Below are 23,664 nucleotides of genomic sequence, written 5' to 3'. Positions count from 1 at the left end.
TACATGAAGGGTTGAGCTAACATGTCATGTTCAGATAGTTGTTTGGAGGACAAGAGATTATTAAACCAGGGCATTCAGTTAGATTTTAGTCACCCATTTAAAGTTCCATATTGTCACTTGGATACATTTTTAAAATATTAAAACTCAGTTATGAAACTGAGGATTTGTGAAGTCATTGAATTGGGTGGATCTTAAAAGTTGATTGTAGTACAAATTTAGGAACGCAGTTACAATGTTGGGATGCTTGATGTTCTCATCAGTTTGTAATAAGCGTGGAAGCAATTTATAATAGTTCTATTGATGAATGATGCAAATTTGTGCTTCCTGTAATATTTTGTATACAGTGCAGTTTTTTTAAAATTAGAGGAATAACTACTAGGCTTTTAAGATTAGTCTTTTTATAGCAGTTGAGTCATTTCAGGATTCTGGGTGCTTGCTATCTTGAATAAACTGAAGAATCACTGGAGTATTTGTATTCTATATTTTAAGTACTTAGCAAAATATGTATTAAAGTATTACACAAAGGCAAGTTTTATTGGCAGAATATTCTTATTTTGTTGCCAATTGTCCATTTGTATAATTAGTTGTAAGTTTAGTGGATAACTTGAACATCTTGGTTTGCACACAGTAGCTAATACATTTTTTCCCCATATATTTTCCAGATGCTGAACTTGAGCTCACAGATGAGGGTGACGTGAAGGAAAGTGCTCTAGATACTATGGAGGAAGAGGATTTATCAGAACTTTCAAACAAGAAAAGTAAGGGTAAATCACCAAAAGCTACTGTGCAGTCACCTCGAAAGTCTCCTCGTTTATTGGCTCAAGGTAAAATATCATAAACTTATTCTTCAGTTGTGACTTTGTATTGATTTTGTTTGTGTAATTTGATTAAATGTAGCTATTGAATCTGCATAACTATTACAATTTGCAGATTGAAATGTACCTGAAATAGTTTTATATAATATAATATAATTAACAGTCAGTGATTGGATTTTAGAGGCAATCTTGGATGTGAATTTTTGCCATTTTAATATGAAGAATTGAGTAATAGATTTTTGCAATAATTGAAATGTTGCTCCTTCCATAAGGTTGCAGGCCTAGCCCTTAAGATTTCAGAGACATCTTTTAACTGCTTTTACTGGCCATTGAGTACAAAAGTTGGGACTTTGTGTACATAAAATTGGTTAGTCTGCATATGGAATATTGTGTGCCACTCTGGTTGCTGTACTACAGGAACGATGCTATTAAACTAGAGAGAGTGTAGAAAAGAGGCACAAAGATGTTGCCTTGAGTGGACAGCCTGAGTTATGAGGAGAAGTTGGATAAGTTGCATCTGTTTTCCTGGAAGCAAAGGAGGCTGAGAAATGATGTGAAAGAGGTATATAAAATTGAGAAGCATAGCTAGGGTAGGTAGGTAGAGCCTGTTTCCCAAGGTGGTGGTGTGTATAATTAGAGAGTGTGGGTTAAAGGTGAGGAGGAGGAGGAGAATTAAAGGGAATTGAAATGGTAAATAGTAGTTTGTACTGAAATGTGGTTCCAAAGGAGGTGGTGGAAGCAAGAATAATAACAGCTTTTAAGAGGCATCCAGCTACCTATTTGGAAGAACAAGCAGAAGAGAAATGTTTAATTAAGCTAGGCAAGTGGTATTAGAATAGATAATCAAGATGGTTGGTATCAACACGATGGGCTGAAGAGCCTGTATGTATACTCTGACAGTATTCCTAAATGTAACCTGAATCCTAGTAAGAAAGTACAGGGAATAGATAATACTTTAACATGCATAAAAGGAATTTAAAGTATAATGTAGTTCCGAGAGTTCTTCAAAACAATCATTTACCAGCTTGTCATTTCTTAACTTTCCGGCTTTGTGTCAATGATGACTTATTGGGATTTGGGACTGGTTGCTTTCCACAGCCCTATCAGAGTAGCCTCCTTTTAATATATAGGAGCTATATTGATGCTGACTGTTAGCAGGATGTTGAGGTTCATTATAGTTATTCTTTATGACCCTATTCTCTAATATTCACATTCAGAAGAGCTCACTAATGATCAAATTGGAAGCCCTTTCCAATTCCACATTCTTAATAAAAACAATCAGAAATAATTGCATTATTCCTACAATGTCCCTAGCTAAGATCGAGCTAACTCAACATAATTATCAGATTTGAATCCCTCCTGATCCTTAATACACATCTACCCTCAGGATTTACCTATTGATTTAGTGGCTAATTCTTTGAATCTGACTTGTATATTACAGAGAGATGAGCTTAAACCTTCCTTTATAGTTAACATTACTAAGTTATAGCTGATCAGATAGCTTTTTGAGTCGGAAGATAGCAAGCTTAAGTCCATTTTAGTTCCTTCAGTGTAGTACAGCTAGAATATATAGATGGAGATAAAACAAAGACTTTTACTCGTGTATGTGAAGGATGTAAGAAATAAAGTTAATTAATTTCAATACTGAGTGGTGCTGTGCCTTGAGAATGAGGTTAGACCAAAGCTTGCTCTTGAGTGTAAGTGATCTCTAGATGCTATATTGAAGAGAAACAGGAAATTTATTCCTCTGTCCTGGTCATGCTAAACCAACAATAAATACTGTAAAACAGGTTGTTGTTTGAAGAGAATGGCATGCGTAAAATTGGCAGTCAGATTTCCTCCATTCCAATAATGACCATACTGTGAACTGTGGGATATCTTGAAAGGGATATAGGAGGCATTGTATACTTAAGATTATTATTAGAGTGGTTTAACATAAAACCTCGTATATATTATTGGAACATAGTGAAATTTTCAGGAAGTATGGAGGCACAAAATTTGAGACTGGAAAGAAATTAATGTGAAAGTGTATGGTAATTTATGCTCAGTGGCAAAATTGCATTCAAGTTGGGTAACAAAGTCCTGCTCTTTTGTTTTAGATGGGATAAGGATAACTTCAGATAACTGATAACTTGAATGTTTCTTTACATTTTCTTGAGCTAATTCATCAATTCTAATGTAAGATTCATTGTTACCTCACTTAAAAATATCACACTGTGCTGAGAGTTTAATAGCCAAATGCTCTTAGATCATAATGTACCCATTTATCTGTCAGTGTTAAATTTATAGAACATTGCTTGTATTAGTTTTTAAAGCTAGAATATATGTTAAGTATTCAATAAATGACTATTCTTTCCTTTCTGTTAGAACCAGTTCGAAGCCTCCGTAACAGTACCTTGGCCAAAAGGCTCAGTCCAGCAAATTTAACTCTTACAAAAAGGAAGGAACAAGTGAAGTTTGCCTCTATCGGAGCAGGGTCACCGAAACTGCCAGATAGGCATGAGAAACAAAGTCAGCAAAAGGCTGGAGAAAAGAGTAGATCACAGCAGCAACATGTGTCAGAAAATGTACAGGGTAGTGAAGAAACTGTTCATGAGGCTGCACAGCCCAATCCTGTGGATTCAAGGAGCCCCAAACTTGACTCAATAAAGAAGAACAGTGTAGCCGAAAGTACATTGGAAATGGATTGTGAAAGTCATAAACCTACATTGGTAGAATCAAGGGAACGGCAAATAATTACCCCTGCAAGAGAATTGCAGTGTTCTACAGAGACACAAATTATTTTAGAGGTAGAAAAGAATACTTCGGATGCAAATGTAGAAGGTGTAAGTGATCTTCATTTGTTAGAGACACAAGTTGCATCACTTAACCAAAATCCAATTGATTCATTGTTGGAATCAGAGCATACAGCAGCAGTAACTGAAACTGGTCAAGAAACCATTGCACAGAATGGCAGTGCACAAGATGCTGTAATCTGTGACACTCATCAGAACGAGCAAGTTACACCCGTAGATCATAGCTTATGTAAGCCTGCACTTGAATTGCAATGCTCTGAGTTATTAATTACTACAAATTCAGATGGACTATCTGCAGATACTGCAGTAGGAGATCTTCATAGTGTTAGTGATCACTGTTGTGAAAATATACATAAAATTGCAGAGGAGTCAAAGGAAATTGTAGCAGAAAAGAATACTGTAGTACCCAACAAAAAGATAGATATTGAGGAAAATAGTAATAATGAACAGAAGAATGACCCAGTTGATCCAGATTCTGTATCGAATGCTGAAGCACAGGCTAAGATATGTGATCTTCATCCACAGTTAGAAGGAAACTTTCAAAATCCAGTTGATGAAAAATTACAGATGCCTTCTGAATCAATTGTATCTATAAATTATGTGGATGCACAAGGTGATCTTGACACACAGCGAAGTAATGAAACAATTCCAAACAATGAAAGCAGTCTTATAAAACAGAACATTTCAGGTGGCTTGGAATTGGTTGAAGACACTGGGAATATTAAATCACAATCTGAAACGGTAGTTGGTATTTCAGAGAAGTCTGACATTGGGATACTTGAATGCAGATTTGGACAAGAAGCAGAAAAACCTGCTTCCTCACAAATAGTTGCCGAACCTGCTGTTGATCCTGAAAGTGATGATCATTCCAGCGATCATTTGGCAAGCCTGCATTCAACTAAGCAGCAGTCTGATTTCATTAATGAAGCAATCCAGGATCATTCTGACCATAAAGACCATGCAGAAGTACTCCCTGGGAAAGAGGGTGCTGTAGAGCCTAAGAGTCAGGCTTTAAAACAGGATAGATCACCATTGAAGCCTCAACATAAACCTGAACAAGTAGATTCAAAACCAGACCAGGCTGACAACTTCTTGCGCACTAATAGGAAGAAAACTAAATCAGATGTTCAGTCCTCTGAAGCACTCAAGCAACCTAAGTCACATATTTCTTCATTTACTAGTAAACGAAAGGCAATAGACCAAGATGAACAACATCTTCACAAGGCAGCTAAGAGTTTGAAAACACAGGTTGCACAGGACACTAAATACAAAAATAATCAATCACAAAAGAGAAACTTGGGTAAACCTTCTCCGGCTCCCCAGGGACCAAAAATACAGACAGTAGTTACATCACAAATGTGCAAGACGGGGTCAACATCTCCTTCAGGGAATGATAAGATGAGGAAAGTTGTCCAGGTTTCTAAGCATGGTTCTAACTCTGCTTCAAAACTGAGTGAGGTAACAGTGAAACAGGGCACCAAACCTATCCCTTCAGGTAAAATATTTCCTCAGCAGACTGGTAATATAAAAGAAAGAGATAAAACAAAACTTGTCGACCATTCCAATGAAGATGATAGAGATAAAATGAAACCCAGAAAGATTGAGAAGGCTATTTCTCCAAGGCAGCGGAGGAGCAGCAAAAGCCTTTCATTGGATGAACCACCTTTATTTATCCCAGATAATATGCCTGTGGTGAAAAAGGAGGAGACTGATGTGGACCATTCTGGCTCTGCTGCTGCCTCAGATCTGTGGGACCCCAAAAATCTCTGTGGTTTTTGTAAGAAACCTCATAATAGCAGGTGAGTTTTTGTTTTGTAACTGAACTATGAATTCTTCCTATGATTAGATAATGAAAGTTAAAAATGGGAGGGGAAAGAAATTGTGTTAATGTCTAAGGTATTTCTCTAATCTGTTAACAAGTAAAATTCATAAATTTTGGAAATTTTAAACAGGATTTGGAAACATCTTGTAAAAAATCTTGCTTTGCTGTCAGTGGAGTATTTAGTGTTCATACCTACTCTATACAGATGAATGTTTCTGATCACAAATAAGAGAAAATCTGCAGATGCTGGAAATCTAAGCAACGCACATAGAATGCTGGAGGAACTCAGCAGGCCAGGCAGTGTCTATGGGGGGGGGGGGGGGGAATACATAGATATTTCAGGCCAGGAACCTTCAGCAGGGCCAGCTTGAATCACAATATCCATTCACCTACCTCTCTCATTAACAAGGCATTTTTGCTCACAGAACTGCTGCTCACTGGATGTTTTTGTTTTTTCACACCATTCACTGCTGAGCATGAAATCCCAGGAGATGAGCAGTTTTTGAGATATTCAAACCACTGTCTGGCACCAGCAATCATTCCATAGTCAAAGTACCTTAGGTCACATTTCTTCCCCATTCTGATGTTTAGTCTGAGCAACAACTGAATTTCTTTGACCATATCTGCATGCTTTTATGCATTGTGCTGCTGCTAGTGATTGGCTGATTATATATTACATTAACAAGCAGGTATACCTAATTAAGTGTATAACTGAGTGTATAAAAAGTAAATAGTATAAAAAGAGCAAAATAGTACGGTAGTATTAATGGATCATTTGTGTTATCTCCTGCTAGCTCATACTTCAGAATCTCCAGCAATACGTTGGAAGGTCAATTTGGAATTGAGGTTTAATTGCAAGGGGGTAAGAAGTGAATGCTTAGTTTGTTGTATGTGTCCATTTGCAAAGGCAGCTGTGGTAGTAACTTGATGTTCTCTTTCCTGCTCCCTTGCAAGGGTTATTTTCACTGATAATTAACCATCAGTCTCCAGATAATTGCTATGTACACATAAAGTTGAAGATTAAGGAAAGAGAATTATTTTGCACCAAGGATTATCAGAAAGTGAAACACTTGCCGTACGTAGTGAGTGGTAATAAGTAAAACTGAAAATGGGTAACACAAATCAATTGATAGATGAAACTGTAAGAAGTAGTAGATGATGCAAGTCTACTATGCCATCATAGTAGCTTTAGTCTGCTCTGCCATGTTGGGATCTTGATTTGATCTTTAGCCAGAACATCATTCTTTTTTTTTAGATCACCTTAACTCTTGGTTCTCATGGTGTAGGAATCTATTAGATTCAGCCTTGAATGCACATATGAGTTGGCATCCACTGCTCTTGTCAGTAAAGAATAGATTCAGAATCCTGTGAGGAACAATTCCTCTTCAACTCGGTTTGAAATGGCAAATCCTTATCCTGACTCTGTTTTCTGGTTCAAGACTTGTCTGACAGGAGAAACTTCTTTCAGCTTCTTTCTGGTGAAGCTCCTTAGAATATTGTATGTTTCTTTAAGATTACTTTGCATTATTTTAAGATCCATAGGAGTATAAATGTTTTCTGCTCAATTTACCCACAAACCAGAATCAATCTTGTGATCCTTTACGGAGGCACTATGTCAAGCACAGCTATTGTCAAATTGGCCAAAAATTGACAGTCCTCCAGCTGTAATCTCATTAAATGGAATCAGAATCAAGTTTATTATCACTGACATACAGTATGTTATGAAATTTGGAGTTTTGGTGGCACTGCACAAGATATAAAACCATTATAATGACAGCCAGACTTCAGTACTCTTGTACTCTATCATTCTTGTGATAAAGGCCAACATTCAATTTACCTCTACAGAGCACAAGTATGTTAATGTGTCAGGCATACAGTCCTTTGTCAGAACTGGAAAAATGGATGGTAAGCATATATTTAATTGAAATTACTGCTGTTCTAATTGAATGTATGTTGCAATCTATAATACTCCAAATTTCAGCATAAAGGATTCAGCAAGCATTTAATTCTGACAGGAAAAATTAACTAATTTATTTTAACGAGTAAAACTGGAGTATTTCAATTAAATTGTACAGCAGTTTAAATTTACAAAATGGTCAGGTTTGAAGGAAGAACCCTGTTTTTGCAGTTGAGGTGCTTTAGAACTGTAGGAAGGATATGATTCTGTTTTGAGAAGGTGTGGAGGACACTTGCCAGGCTGTTGCCTGGATGAAGTATTTTGGTTCTAAAGAGAGACTGGATAGGCTAGGTTTGTTTTCCCCAGAGCAGAAAGCTGAGGAATGATGTGATAGAGATATAAATAAAATTATAAGGGGGCAGATGGGTAGATAGTAAAAATGCTTCCCCTAAGATTGGGGTGACAAGGGGGCATAGATTTAAATTGAGAGATATAAAAAGGGTGGTTGGAATCCACAACATGTTGCCCAAAGAGACAGTGAAGCCAGATACTCCCTTGACTGGCAACAAATAGATTAATAAATATCAAGGCCAAATGTAGGTAAATGGAATTAATGTAAACAACAACACACACAAAATGCTGGTGGAACACAGCAGACCAGGCAGCATCTATAGGGAGAAGTGCTGTCGACGTTTCGGGCCAAGACCCTGACGAAAGGTCTTGGCCCGAAACGTCGACAGCGCTTCTCCCTATAGATGCTGACTGGCCTGCTGTGGTCACCAGCATTTTGTATGTGTTGTTTGAATTTCCAGCATCTGCAGATTTCCTCGTGTTTGGAATTAATGTAGATGGCTAACAGTGGCAACATGGGTACGGCAGGCTGAAGGGTCTATTTCTGTGCTACATAACTCTTCGTATGAGATTTTGACATGTAAGTGACAACTTGATTTAAATGATGGATTGTAATTTGTGCAAAGGGTATTAAAACACAAATTGCTCATTGGATGTAACAAAAGCAGGTCATTCATCCCAATGAATTTTATATACATGTTGCATTTCTCTTAACAAGAGCCATTTTGAGCTTTAATAGATGTATGGTTGGCTTGTAGATGGCATTCTTTGTTCATGAATTATCTGAAGATCTGAGGCAAAAACTTCAACTGAGAATACAGTTGTAATCCCAAGAGAGTGCATCACTTAGAAGTATCCTCTTCTGATAGCTGACTCATTTTCCTTCATCCTCCCACAGTGTATGTAATATATTCTGTGGCAGTATTCTTAAGGAGAGATGAGGATTTTCTTGGATTTCCTGTGTAAAATTTGTGCTCAATTAACACTCCAAAACAGATTTTCTGGTCTTCTAGTCACATGTCTCTTTGTGGAACCCTGATTTGCATAAGTTAGGTGTTGTGCTGTACCTCAAAGTTGACTCTACTTCGTAAGTACGAGGGGTGATTGATAAGTTTGTGGCCTAAGGTAGAAGGAGTCAAGTTTAGAAAACCTAGCACATTTATTTTTCCTACATTTACACACTTAGTCCAGCGGTTGTGGAGCATACAGAACCCGTCTTTGTAGAAGTCGGTGTCTTGGACCTCCAGAAGTGGTCCACAGCAGGGAGGACATGAATTTATCATTCACAAGGTAGAAGGAGATGGGTTATTAACTTCAAACTTTCTGCATAATCACTGAGTTGATCTGCATGTGCATGTAACGAGAGCTGTATCAACTCGCCTCCTTCTACCTTAGGCCACAAGCTTATCAATCACCCCTGCTGTGGACCACTTCTACAAAGAAGGGATTTGTATGCTCCACAACCATTGGACTAAGTGTGTACATGTAGGAGGGGGACTGTTGAAAAATAAATGTGCTAGGTTTTCTAAAATTGACTCCTACCTTAGGCCACAAACTTATCAATCACCCCTCGTACATTGGTGTATGTAAGTACTTTTACAATGATTTAATGTCAGCCAAGGTAAATATAAATCCTGGACTCTTTTAGCATGGATGATGAGAGGGATGAGTCGTTATTGAAAAGTAAATTAAGGGCCTTTGGAAGAGCATTCTATATGACAAACATGAGTGGAGCACCAACACAGGCTGTGTACAAGAAGGGCCAGAGTCGCCTCTACTTTCTGGGGAGACTGAGGTCCTCTCCTTCACATGTTCTGCCAGTCCATTGTGACCAGTACAATCTTCTATGCAGTGGAGTGCTGGGGAAATGGCATCAACATGGGTGATGCCAATAGGCTCAATAAACTTATTAGGCTGGCTCTGTTATAGGAGTCAAAACTGGACATGTTGGAGGCTGTGGTAGAACAAAGGACCCTATGGAAAAATCCTGACAATTCTGGACAATGTTTCTCACCCTTTGCGAGCCATCTTGGCTGAGCAGAGTAGCACTTTTAGTAATAGACTAAGACAAAGAGCGCTATATGAGGTCATTCTTACACTCAGCTATTAGGCTCTATAATGAATCAACCTATAGCTGGGGAAGTGATGCCCTCCTGTTAGACTGTTTGAAGTCACTTTTATTTTATTCTTGTAATATTTGTAATGCTACTGTGATACTTTTATTTGCTTTGGGATCAATAAAGTATAGTAGATGAAATATCTGTGCACTATGAAATGATTTAACACATTTTGGGAATCTTCTGAGCCATCTTTCGTACTAAATCTATTTAATGTGGATGTTTGTTTTCAGGTTCATGGTTGGGTGTGGAAGATGCGACGATTGGTTTCATGGAGAATGTGTTGGACTGACGCTTGGCCAAGCCCAGCAACTGGAGAAAGAAGACAAAGAATATATTTGTTTGAAATGTTGTGCTGTGGAAGACAAAGGCCCATCAATCAATCACAGTCATAATAAACATATTATACATAATGACATGGATAAGGCAAAATCGGAATTAGTCCATGAACGTTCAAACCATTTAAAAAGTGAAAAGGTAAGCTATTCAGAACTAAATACTACGACTAATACTTCTGATGTAAAATCAAATATGGAATTAATTCAAAAGATTTTACAGTTGCCAAATGAGAAGGGACATAAGGTCAAATGCTAAGGTAAGTTGTTTGTTTTCTGTTTTTGTCATGTGTTCAAATTCACTGAAACCAATTACAATGGTTTAACAACACATTTGCTGTTCTATTTACTTTAATAATGAGTTTATAAAGTGATATGTTCCTAATTGCAAAAATGTGCTTAGCCACAACATTTCAAAAGTTTTGCATATTCAGTTGTTAGAAACTGGTTTTGTTCACCAACTTGAGCTAAAAGTACAGAAAACAATTCCTATTCCTTTACTACAAATTATTTGTTGCTTTTCAATTTTTTCAGTCAAACTATATATAAGGTACTTCAAGAATTCATTAGAAATTTGACATTTTTTAGTATGAATATTGAAAATATCTTTAATATTATCTATCTTTTATTATCATGATTTTATCCTTGACAGTAAATTTGTTTTTCAAAGGAGATCTGATTTTAGTGTGTGCTTTTTTTCCTGGGATACAAGCTTTTAGTAGAACTTTCATCAGACATTTTATGGTGCTTTAGTAACACAGTTCATTATATAGGCTAATTTCCATTCTGCTATTATTTGTTGAAATCCTTAATATTTAAACTTGGATGTTCCCCACAATTGCAACAAAAAATGACTTTAATTGTGGGTTTAAGTATCAGTTAATGTATACTCCCTGAAAAACATTGAATACATTTGACAGTGCTTGAATTACTAGTGATAACCTACATGTGTATCTTGTATTGACTGCCATTGTAATTATTTACATGATGAACCAGATTGGATTTGATTTATAGGGGCTTCCTTGATTCCAAATTAATTTCCCATTAATATAATAAAGAATAAATGCATCTGTTAGAACTTTCTGTTGAAAAATCTATGGAAAAATCTTGAGTAAAGTTTTGGTGCATAAGTTGATTCTTCATTTGGAGATGATTAAATTGATGTTCAAAGTGAGTAGCATTCAGAGATGGTTCATGTGACTTATCTCCAGAGAAGGAGGCTACTGTTCTGAGCTCTAATAATCTACCTGCTTATTATTCTGCAATGCAGTTAAGCTTAATTTGAAATTGAGACTGAACATAAAAAAGGTAAATGATCAAAATTATATTAAAAGCTGGGTTGTAAGTTTTATTGAAATAAGTGATGTTCAGAGCAGAAACAAATTAATTGCTATTTTGCTTTAAAATTTAAGGTGGCCTAATTCAGTTCAACTTGCTGATCATTAAATTAATTTTTCTGAAGTGTATTTTTTTCCAGCTGCTAAACTGTGGCCCTATAATGTGCAATAATTTTCAGTTGTTCAGTGTAGATACTGTTTCTTTGGAGAAAAATTACTGTAAAGAACAGGAGAGAGCAAAAAATGGCTTGGTGAATTTGGTGTGAGTGGTAAGCAAGTGAGAGTAGAACATTGAATATCAAATCTGGGACATTATATTGTTGAGGCCACACTTGGAGTGCAGCTTTTGGTCACCTTGTATAGGGAAGAGATGGCTAAACTGGAACGAGTATAGAAAAAATTTGAGGATATTGCCAAGGCGCATAAGGATTGGTTTACCTGGCTACGTCTTAATTCCTTAGAATGTGGGAGAATGAAGTGCAACCCTGTAGAAGTGTTTAAAACTGAGGAGCATAGATGAGGTGAATGGTAAGTTTTTCCCCAGGGTAGGGGAGAACAAAGCTAAGGGACATTTAAGGGAAAGATTTAAGAGACCTGAGGGTGAATATATTGAATAAATTGGCAGAGGAGATAGTTGAGGCAGCTACAATAGTTTCAATTAAGAAACACTTCAATAGGTACATGTAGTGGCTTTGCTTAGAGGGATAGGGGCCAAGCACAGGAAATTGGGACGAGCTGGGTGGGCACCATGGTCAGCCTGGACTAGTTGGCTCAAAAGCTCTGTACTCGTGCTGTCTTGCTTTGTGACTCAAACTTATTCTCTGGTCAGATAACAGTAGTAATAGAAATTCTGTAGGTTAAAAAATTAAAGCATAATCCAAGGATTTATAATTTTTTTTGATGTGTTACCATCCAGATTTGTATCCTGGCTCAAGTGAATCATTGCATTGGTTTATTAATAACACATGTACCTAGATTCAGTGCAAAACTTGTATGCTGTCCATAGAGATTAATTCATTACAATGGTGCAGCAAAGTTCAGTACTGATAGACAAACAAGTGCAAGATTATAATGTGCTAAGAGGTGCCAAGTTACATGTGAACCAGAAGAGGACGGTTATCCTCATGGGAAAATTTGCCTTTGTCATGAGGAAGGGTTTAAACTGGATTGCCGACAGGGGCGGGGGGGCGGGTGGAATCTGAGGAAGTGAAGTCATTGAGAAGACTGATAGCTGCAACAACCAAACAGTGTAAGTTTAGAAGTTAGGATAGCTATGTTTCCAATAAAAGGACAGATAGAACCATTCCTTTAAATTGTATCTGTTCAATGCACATAGCTTAACAGGATAAGGTGGAAGAACAAATGGCATGGCTTGTCTATGTATAGTGTCTGAGAAGGGAAGGACTGACGGCTTGTTTTCGGATATGTGTGCTGTGTAGGGAGAATGTTGTGGTTAGCATGGATCTGTTCGGTTAAAGGGCCTGTTTTTGTGCTGTGTTACTCAATAATTGTGTGCAATTCATGACACATGCCTACTTGGCCCAGCATCACAGGGTATGATCCCTGCTAACGTGTAATAGTGTATTCACATATGTATTTATAAAGAGTAGGCTCAGAACTTAAAATTTCAAACATATGGTAGATGTGTTTAAACTTTCAAAGTAGATATCACATATTATTCACTTGCTTTTTTAGTTGTGTGCAAAAGAATGCTTCATATAGAGGGGAAGAATGGGGATAGAGACCTTTAAGAACCATGGAAAGGATTGGGAGTGGGAAAAGGAGAGAACAAAGGCAAAGATGTCTGATGGGGTAGAGGTTCAATATTTTTGTGACAGAAGGCATGATTATGGGGGGGGGGGAGGGAATTCAAGGTAGATTTCCAAAGAGACAATTGGAGAGACAATAATGATCTAATAACCAGAGGAAGAGAATGTGGAGTGAATGCTGGAAGTATGAAATGACATCCACAGTGCTAGTTTATCTGAAATATTTGATTGAGCATGGAAAGCAACAGTGTGCCAAGTAATTTTTAATTTAAACCTATTTTGTGATTTGGCTTGGATTTTATGCCTAGCAACATTAAAGCCTAAAATAATTTTACCATTGTTGAGTTTCTTTCTCACAGTCACATATATTGTATCTATTTAAGTATTAATTGCTATAAGTCTCATGGGATTTTAGGAATGGAACTACACATCAAAGGTTAAGTGCTAGTTGTACAACTAAAAATGCCTTCCCTTCTTTGGCTGTCCCCTGAGGTGACTTTCATTCCAAATTTGAGGAGTAGAAGATGCTTTTGCATGAGTGATTGTAACATGGTGTAGCTGTTGCATTCTAGTTACCAGGTGGATTTAGTAGAGTGAGTGCTGCATAATCCTACAGTCTCCTACTCCCCACATAGTTTCCCTTCATTTTTCTGTCAGCCTCTCCCTTTGCTCACCCCCCCTCCCTAGAAATAGGTTTACTGCTGCACAATGAAAATGAACCAATTTCAACTGTTTTATTTAAGATAGGATAATTCCTATTTGAATTTACCTGTAAAGAAATTAAGAAGCTCTCATTTCTAAATGTTTAGTATAGTACCAAAATAGTGAATACAGGACTAAAGGTGTAGTACTTGAATGTAGTATAAGGAATAAGGTAGATGAATTTGCAGCACAGTTGCAGATAAGCAAGTATGATGTTGTAGGCATCGCTGAATCATGGCTGAAAGAAGATAACAGCTGGGAGCTTAGTATCCCAAGGATACATGTTGTATGCAAAGTACAAGCAGGTAGGCAGAGGGGGTGGGGTGTCTGTATTGGTAAAACCAACAGAAGGCAACTAAAAACGTAATTAAGGTAAAGATGGAATATGAAAGTAAGCTGGCCAATAATATTAAAGAGGATACTGATATCGCTTTTCTCCTGCGTGTAGTAGCGTTATTTTTGTTTAATTTTCTTCCGAAAATATTACCGTGAAGTGCATCATGGCTGCCAAACGCAGCAAAACCACTCCTAGTGATAGCAGCAAGAGGCAAAGTATATAATATGGTGTTCACACAACGTCCAAATCACATAATGTCCGATTTCACAGAACGTATCGTGGACGTTAAGCGACACATACCTGTATAGGTATATTGAATAGATTAAAAAATGTACAAAAAACAAGTACTGTATATTTTTAAAAAAAAAAGTGAGGTAGTGTCCATTTTGGAATCAGATGGCAGAGAGGAAGAGGCTGTTCCTGAATTGCTGAGCGTGTGCCTTCGGGCTTCTGTACCTCTACCTGATGTAACAGTGCGAAAAAGTGTGCCCTGGGTGCTGGAGATCCTTAATAATGGACATTGCTTTTTTGAGACATCGCTCCCTAAAAATGTCTTGGGTACTTTAGTACCCAAGATGGAGCTGACTAGATTTACAACCTTCTGCAGCTTCTTTTGGTCCTGTGCAGTAGCCCCTCCATACCAGACAGTGATGCAGTTTGTCAGAATGCTCTCCATGGTACAACTATAGAAGTTTTTGAGTGTATTTGTTGACATGCCAAATCTCTTCAAACTCCTAATGAAGTTTAGCGGCTGTCTTGCCTTCTTTATACCTACATTGATATGTTGGAACTAGGTTAGATCCTCAGAGATCTTGACACCCAGGAAATTGAAGCTGCTGACTCTCCACTTCTGATCTCTCTTTGAGGATTGGAGTTTGTTCCTTCATCTTAGCCTTCCTGAAGTCCACAATCAGCTCTTTTGTCTTACTGATGTTGAGTGCCAGGTTGTTGCTGTGGCACCACTCCACTAGTTGGCATATCTTGCTCCTGTACGCCCTCTCATCACCACCTGAGATTCTACCAACAATGGTTGTATCGTCAGCAAATTTATAGATGGCATTTGAGCTATGCCTAGCTACACAGTCATGTGTGTATAGACAGCAGAGCAGTGGGCTAGGCACACAGCCCCCTGAGGTGCGCCAGTGTTGATCGCCAGTGAGGAGGATGTGTTATCACCAATCCGCACAGATTGTGGTCTTACCATTGGGAAGTTGAGGATCCAATTGCAGAGGGAGGTACAGAGGCCCAGGTTCTGCAACTTCTCAATCAGGATTGTGGGAATGATGGTATTAAATGCTGAGCTATAGTTGATGAACAGCATCCTGACACAGGTGTTTGTGTTGTCCAGGTGATCTAAAGCCGTGTGGAGAGCCATTGAGATTGCATCTGCCATTGACCTATTGTGGCGATAGGCAAATGCAATGAGTCCAGGTCCTTGCTGAGGCAGTTCAGTCTAGTCATGACAGACCTCTCAAAGCATTTCATCACTGTCGATGTGACTGCTACTGGATGATAATCATTAAGGCAGCCCACTTTATTTTTCTTAGACACTGGTACAATTGTTGCCATTTTGAAGCAAGTGGGAACTTCTGAATGTATAAGTGAGAGGTTGAAAATGTCCTTGAATACTCCCGCTAGTTGGTTGGAACAGGTTTTCAGAGCCTTACCAGCTACTCCATCTGGACCTTCCACCTTGCGAGGGTTCACTCTCTTTAAGGACTGCCTAACATCGGCCTCTGAGACAGTGATCACAGGGTCATTAGGTGAGCAGGGATCTTCACAGCTGAAGTTGTGTTCTCCCTTTCAAAGTGTGCATAGAAGACATTGAGTTCATTTGGTAGTGAAGTATTGCTGCCATTCATGCTATTGGATTTTGCTTTGTAGGAAGTAAGGTCTTGTAGACCCCCACCAGAGTTGCTGTCCATCCAGTGTTGCCTCCAACCTTTGAAATTGTCTCTTTGCCCTTGAAATAGCCCTCCACAAATCATACCTGGTTTTCTGGTATAGGCCTGGGTTGCCAGACTTGAATGCCACAGATGTATTCTTCAGCAGACAACGTACCTCCTGGTTCATCCTCGGCTTTTGGTTTGGGAATGCACAGTAAGTCTTTGTGGGCACACATTCATCCACACAGGTTTTGATTAAGTAGGTAACAACTGCAGCATACTCATCCAGGTTCAAAGATGAATCCCTGAATAGAGTCTAGTCCACCGATACAAAGCAGTCCTGTTGGCACTCATGTGCTTCCCTTGTCTACACCTTCTTGGTCCTCACTGCTGGTGTTGCAGTCTTCAGTCTCTGCCTATACTTGGGCAGTAGAAGTACAGCTAGATGATCAGACTTCCCGAAGTGAGGACGTGGAATAGCATGGTAGGCATTCTTGATGGTGGTGTAGCAATGGTCCATTGCATTGTTTCTTCTGGCAAGTGATCTGTTGACGGTAGTTGCTTAGTGATTTTTTTTTTCAGACTGGCCTAGTTAAAATCTCCCAAAATAATGGCTAAGGCCTTAGACTGCACTGTTTCATGCATGTTTATCCCATTACTCAGATCATCTAAAGCCTGCTTAACATTGGCCTGAGGTGGAATGTAAACTGCTACCAAAGTGACCCAGAGAACTCCCGTGGTAGGTAAAATGTACGGCACTTTACTGCTAGATATTCCAGGTCTGGTGAGCAGAATTGGGACAGCGCTGATGTATTTGTACACCAAGAAGAGTTGATCATGAGGCATACTCCTCCACCTCTGCTTTTGAGAGACTCTGTAGATAATATCCTGATGGTGTATATTAAACCTGTTGATCTGGATTGCTGCATTCGGCACAGAAGATGGTACCTTCAAAATAGAAACTATGAAGACTGAGATTTTCAAATGTTTTGTAGTTTCTAACTTATTGAAGTAGTGAAACCAATTCATTTTCACTCCTAACCATTTCTGGCATCTCTAAGCCTGAATGCTTGAAACAGCAGTGAGCAAAACATTTCTGAGTTGCTGTTTATTTTTTGATGTCTTATCAGTGATAAAAATCATTGCTTTTTCAACACGAATGCATGCAACTGATGCTATTTTAAAAACAGTTCCCTTGAAGTACAGTGTTGTCTAATGGCAACAAGTGCACATGATTGACACTAGTTAGAAACTGTTCAGCAATAGTTTCCTGTCCCAGTTAAGTGGCATAGTGTCCCAAATAAACAAAGGCAATCCCAGCTATTTTCTTGGATTAGTTTTGTTCTTTAAGAGTTGTCCCAATTAACCAATTGCCTAATTAACGTGAATCCACTGTACCTGAAAGTGTAATGCACAGAAAAGGGACAAGCTGATTTTTGCATATTCCTGTGAATTGACTTTAAATCAATTAATTACATAATTTTGATGGCTTATCAGTTACTTTTGATGTGTAACACAAATATGCAAGTCCATTGGGTAACACACACAAAATGCTGGTGGAACGCAGCAGGTCAGGTGGCATCTATAGGAAGAAGCACAGTCGACGTTTTGGGCCGAGACCCTTTGTCAGGACTAACTGAAATAAAAGATGGTAAGAGATTTGAAAGTAGGAGGGGCGGGGGAAATCTGAAATGATAGGAGAAGACAGGAGGGGGAGGGGTGAAGCTTAAGAGCTGGAAAGGTGATTGGCAAAAAGGAGACAAAGCTGGAGAAGGGAAAGGATCATGGGATGGGAGGCCTAGGGAGAACGGAAGGGGGAGCCGAGCACCAGAGGGAGATGGAGAACAGGCAAAGAGTGATTGTGGGAGGGGCAGAGAGAAAAAAAGGAGGGGAATAAATAAATAAGGGATGGGGTAAGAAGGGGAGGCGGGCAGTTTTACAAAATGTAAGACCATGTACAAAAAAGTGTCCTAGAATAACAAAATCCTGAGTAATAGGAATCTGTATGTATTATTTTCAATTCAGCGTTCCAGTTCAGCCAACCTCTGCTCTGCCTTTTTAGCGACGGGAATGCTCAGGGCTTCATGTATTCGAGGCATAGGACCTCCTTGCTTAATAACTAAAACAGCCGAGTACATATTGGGGAAAAGATATAAGAGCCGGGAGTGTCCCAGAATGTTCCTCTGAGAACATTCAGATCTGTTTGAGCAATATTTTGGTATGTAAATGACAATGTGGGATATTTGCTAAATAATTATCTCTGAAATTGAAATCATCACATTGTCTGACATCAATGCTTGCACACCCTGTTGCAGATCAAACTATAATAAGCTTATAATGATTTGTTTTATTTTTCAGTGTAGTGTTTGACAGTTTTCTTCTAACACCTTGATTTCAAGGTCACTGATTAATTTAAATCATTTAAATTTTTGAAATATTTGTTAAAACGTTAAAGTAGTAGTTAAAGCTGGTATGATTTTTTGAAAAGTTAGTCAAGCCAAGTTTATTGTCATCTTGACCATAGACATAGACAGTAAAAACGAAACAACGTTCCTCTGGGACCCTAGTGTTACATGAAACAACACAAAGCTACACTAGACTGTGTTTCATGCCATACTTTTTACAATTTTGTAGATTTCCATTGAAGGCAGATCTGAGCTTATAAGTTTCAATTCATACTTGAAGCTTTGAATTCCAAAGAGACTTGCAGACTAGGCTTTTAACAACTAGTAGGTGCCAGCTAAATTATAAGGTTCTGTCTGAGTTTGCAAAAATTATGAACAGTTGTTAGCCTTCAACCAATGGGCTTCTGAACCAGTGTGGACAACTTCACTCACCACAACACTGAACACACCCTTTAGACTCATGGCTCACGTTTGCGGTATTATTTATTTATTTTTTTAATTGTCTTTTGTATTTGCACATTGGTTGCTTGTTAGTTTCTCTGTAGCTTTTCATTGATTCTATTGTTCTACTTCAAATGTGAATGAATGCAAGAAAATAAATCTTGGGGTAGTACGTGGTGACATGTACAGTCGGCCCTCCTTATCCCCGGGGATTGGTTCCGGGATTCCCCGTGGTTACCATAATTCGCGGATGCTCAAGTCCCTTATTTAACATGTATCAGTGCGGTGGTCTTTAGGACCCAGCGGAACCCCGGACTTTATTTAACATGGCTCCGTGTGGTGGACATTAAGACCTGGTGGCGCAGCTCTGAATCCGCAGTGTTCCTGTTCACGAAAATAATCACAATCGCGATTGAAAATAAGGTGGAAGTAATAAAGCGATCAGAAAGAGGTGAAACGCCATCGGTCATTGGAAAAGTGTTCGGCTACAGTCGGTCAACGATCGGAACAATTTTAATGGAGAATGTGAAAGGCCCTTCCCCGATGAAAGCTACAATTATTACTAAACAACACAGTGGTTAAATTATTGAAATATGTATGTTTTAAGTGTTTTATATGCATAGAAAGGTAAAATATATACTATATACTAAGAAAAATGTTTGACTAACTGACGCTAAATAATACCGGATGTACCTGTTCCGACTTCAAATCCGACTTAAAGATGGACTCAGGAATGAAACTCATTCATATCTTGGGGACTGCCTGTAATTTTAAGTCATTTCTAGATTACTTATCATACCTAATACAATGTAAATGCTATGTAAATAGTTATACTGTATTGTGTAGGGAATAATGACAAGAAAAAATAGTCTGTACTTGCTCAAGCAACGAGTTCTGGAGAGAGAACTTTAGGGTTTTTCCGATCCGCGTTTGGTTGAATCCACGTATACGGAATCCGCGGATAAGGAGGGCCGACTGTACGTATTTTGATAATAAGTTTACTTTGAAGTGGCCTGCATGTCTTGCAGACTTTTCTGAATTATGGGTTTGTCAGTTCAAGACCAGTATCTTTTGGAATAATGTAGATTTTATTTGAAGACCTCTTGAAATTTGTGGTGTGCAAAAGTACCCATTAAATTACTGAAAGTGGTTGTAAAGGATTCTTTAGTATCGTCAGCTTGGTTTTATTTCAATGCCACTTTTTTATGTGTCTAAATTAGCTGTCTTGTGTGGTTACAAATCAATACGTAATTAAGAATTCATAAGTTGCCAGTAGAACTTCGGGGGTTTTTTTGAAACTGAAAGGTGCTTTGCTCCCTTCCCATTCATTGGGACCTGGTTTTCCACATACTTTTCCCAGTCAACAGTGCCCTAGTTCCTTTGTTCTACTTCATTCTGTTCACCGGAACATTTATTGTTGAACATAAAAATATAGTAAAGAAATTTGAGTTGTCAATAGAAATAATATCCATAGTCTCTGTAGTTTAAAGAAAGCAGTCTGCCAGTTCAGCATCACCGGATTCTTGAGTGTGCCAGATTGACAGTTTTGCAATAGAGATGTCCTCATATTGTCAACACACACAAAATGCTGGTAGAATGCAGCAGGCCAGGCAGCATCTATAGGAAGAAGCACTGTCGATGTTTCGGGCCGAGACCCTTTGTCAGGACTAACTGAAAGAAAAGATGGTAAGAGATTTGAAAGTAGGAGGGAGAGAGGGAAATCCAAAATGATAGGAGAAGACAGGAAGGAGTGGGGTGAATCTAAGAGCTGGAAAGGGGATTGGCAAAAGGGATACAGAGCTGGAGAAGGGAAAGGATCATGGGACGGGAGGCCTAGGGAGAAAGAAATGGGGAGGGGGAGCACTAGAGGGAGGTGGAGAACAGGCAATGAGTGATGGGCAGAGAGGAAAAGGAGGAGGGGGGAAATAAATAAATCAGGGATGGGGTAAGAAGGGGAGGACGGGCATTAACGGAAGTTAGAGAAATCAATGTTCGTGCCATCAGGTTGGAGGCTGCCCAGACGGAATATAAGCTGTTGTTCCTCCAACCTGAGTGTGGCTTCATCTTGACAGTAAAGGAGGCCATGGATAGACATATTGGAATGGGACGTGGAGTTAAAATGTGTGGCCACTGGGAGATCCTGCTTACTCTGGCAGACAGAACGTAGGTGTTAAGCGAAACGGTCTCCCAGTCTGTGTCGGGTCTCACCGATATATAAAAGGCAGCACTGGACGCAGCATACCACACCAGCCGACTCACAGTTGAAGTGTCGCCTCACCTGGAAGGACTGTCTGGGGCCCTGAATGGTGGTGAGGGAGGAAGCGCAAGGGCAGGTGTATAACTTGTTCCACTTACAAGGATAAGTACCAGGTGGGAGATTGATGGGAAGGGATGGGGTGGGGGATGAAGGGACAAGGGAGTCGCGTAGGGAGCGATCCCTGTGGAAAGCAGAAAGGGGGGGGAGGGAAAGATGTGTTTGGTAGTGTGATCCCGTTGGAGGTGGCGGAAGTTACGGAGAATTAAGTCCTTCCAGGTGAGGCGACACTTCACCTGATAGTCGGCTGGTGTGGTATACTGCGTCTGGTGCTCCCAGTGGGGCCTTTTATAGGTGAGACCCGATGCAAACTGGGAGACCGTTTTGCTGAACACCTACGCTCTGTCCGCCAGAATAAGCAGGATCTCACAGTGGCCACACATTTTAACTCCACATCCCGTTCCCATTCTGATATGTCTATCCGTGGCCTCCTCTACTTTCAAGATGAAGCCACACTCAGGTTGGAGGAACAACACCTTGTATTCCATCGGGGTAGCCTCCAACCTGATGGCATGAACGTTGATTTCTCTAACTTCCGTTAATTCCCCTCCTCCCCTTCTTACCCCATCCCTGATTTATTTATTCCCCCCCTCTTTTTTTTCTCTCTGCCCATCACTCTTTGCCTGTTCTCCATCTCCCTCTGGTGCTCCCCTCCCCCTTGCTTTCTCCCTAGGCCTCCCGTCCCATGATCCTTTCCCTTGTCCAGCTCTGTATCCCTTTTGCCTATCAACTTCCGCGCTCTTGGCTTCATCCCTCCCCCTCCTGTCTTCTCCTATCGTTTCGGATTTCCTCCTCCCTCTCCTACTTTCAAATCTTAATATTTTTTCTTTCAGTTAGTCCTGATGAAGGGTCTCGGCCTGAAAAGTTGACAGTGCTTCTTCCTATAGATGCTGCCTGGCCTGCTGCGTTCCACTAGCATTTTGTGTGTGTTGCTTGAATTTCCAGCATCTGCAGATTTCCTCGTGTTTGCTTCATATTGTCACTTACTTTAACCATAATTTCATTGCTAATACCGGTAAATGTTTCCATTTTTAAAAGAATTATCCTAGCTGATGTGCATATATCTCATCTTTTTAAATGAATTTAAACATAAATGTTCATGTATCGAAGGGAGAGATTGCCTTGAGTAATTTAGAAATGGTCCTGACATTAATCTGCGTTGATCTGTAATTGTGCAAAGCATTTTTGAACACTTGTATTACTCTATTCTATGAATAATTCATTCTATATCCTTGATAAATTCTTCTCTACCTGTCTAAGCTCTGGCTTGGAATGACAACTTGTCTTTCAACTTTATCCTCAAAGGGGAAATGTTTCAAAAGAAAAAGGACAATGTTTTAATGGAGTTTGCATGCATCAAGTGTTAATTTCAACATGCCTTTCTAACTCTCATCCCAGCATTATAAAGCAGACCAAAAGGTTATACAATAGGACTGAAAATCCTCTGTCTGACTGCTTGGAAATTCCAGCAGTTTAGCCTTTGACTCTTTGGGTGCTGTGTTCCACATTCCCTATAAACTCAATGGGACCATATTTCTCAGATTCAGATTCAGTTTATTGTCATTTAGAAACCACAAATGCAATGCAGTTAAAAAATGAGACAACGTTCCTCCAGGATGATATCACAAAAGCACATGACAAAACAGACTACACCAGAAAATCCACATAACGTTTGGCAATTCCCAGTCCAGAGTCCGGAGAGGCTGCTGCATATTAATATCTTGCCTTCCCTTTAAAATCTGTTTACTTAAGACTGTCATAGCTGGGTTGCGGGGGTGGTTGGTGAGTAGTAGTGGGGGATAAGCTCCCAATCGTGTGTATCTCAAATAGACTTGACAGCCAAGTCCAGCTCCCGGCCTTCATGTGTGGGTTAGTGACTCATTATAGTGGGACTATTTCTACTGACAGGAAAAGGGCAAAGGTGGGTTACTGCCACCTTAAAACTAGTTGCTGCAGGCAGATGGGGCTTGTCAGCCATGGTTGGCAGCTCATCTAAGAAAAGGACAACATGGATCTCAAATCTCTGCTGTCTTGCACCCATACCCACTCACGGGAAGGCTTTGGGAGTAAACCCTGAGGAAAAATCTGGAGCTGAAGTTTCCAAGGCAATCATACGTTGAATTCAAGCTGACTGACAACTCCTGCGGTGTCGTAGGTTCAAAATTATATTGGTCTCTGCCGTTCCTTTGAATTAGGCAGCTGTGTGGAGAGGGGGAGCCTGCTGCATGGGTAACAGTTTGCACTCACTGTACTGCCCTGGCTTGCATATTGACTTCAACATAGATAGGATGCAACATCCATGGTCGAACCAAACCAGTAGAGGACCACTTCGCTCATCTTT

The 23,664-nt window shown here is 39.4% G+C and overlaps 1 protein-coding gene across 8 annotated transcripts in view; it reads left to right on the top strand.

The window, feature by feature from the left end:
* The window catches only part of phf3 (PHD finger protein 3), a 149,150-nt gene that overhangs the window by 23,198 nt on the left and 102,288 nt on the right, over window positions 1-23,664 (top strand). For 7 of the 8 annotated variants that reach the window (XM_073056517.1, XM_073056516.1, XM_073056514.1 and 4 more), the window contains 3 exons: window positions 663-824; window positions 3,183-5,409; window positions 10,031-10,274. In XM_073056517.1, coding sequence (XP_072912618.1) covers window positions 663-824; window positions 3,183-5,409; window positions 10,031-10,274 — 2,633 coding nt within the window. The remainder of the gene's footprint in view (window positions 1-662; window positions 825-3,182; window positions 5,410-10,030; window positions 10,275-23,664) is intronic. The other variant, XM_073056521.1, reaches the window with a different exon arrangement.

The sequence above is a fragment of the Hemitrygon akajei genome, chromosome 9 (assembly GCF_048418815.1).
Source record: "Hemitrygon akajei chromosome 9, sHemAka1.3, whole genome shotgun sequence".
In the NCBI taxonomy this organism is placed as follows: Eukaryota; Metazoa; Chordata; class Chondrichthyes; order Myliobatiformes; family Dasyatidae; genus Hemitrygon; species Hemitrygon akajei.
This window is presented reverse-complemented; position numbering and strand designations above follow the sequence as displayed.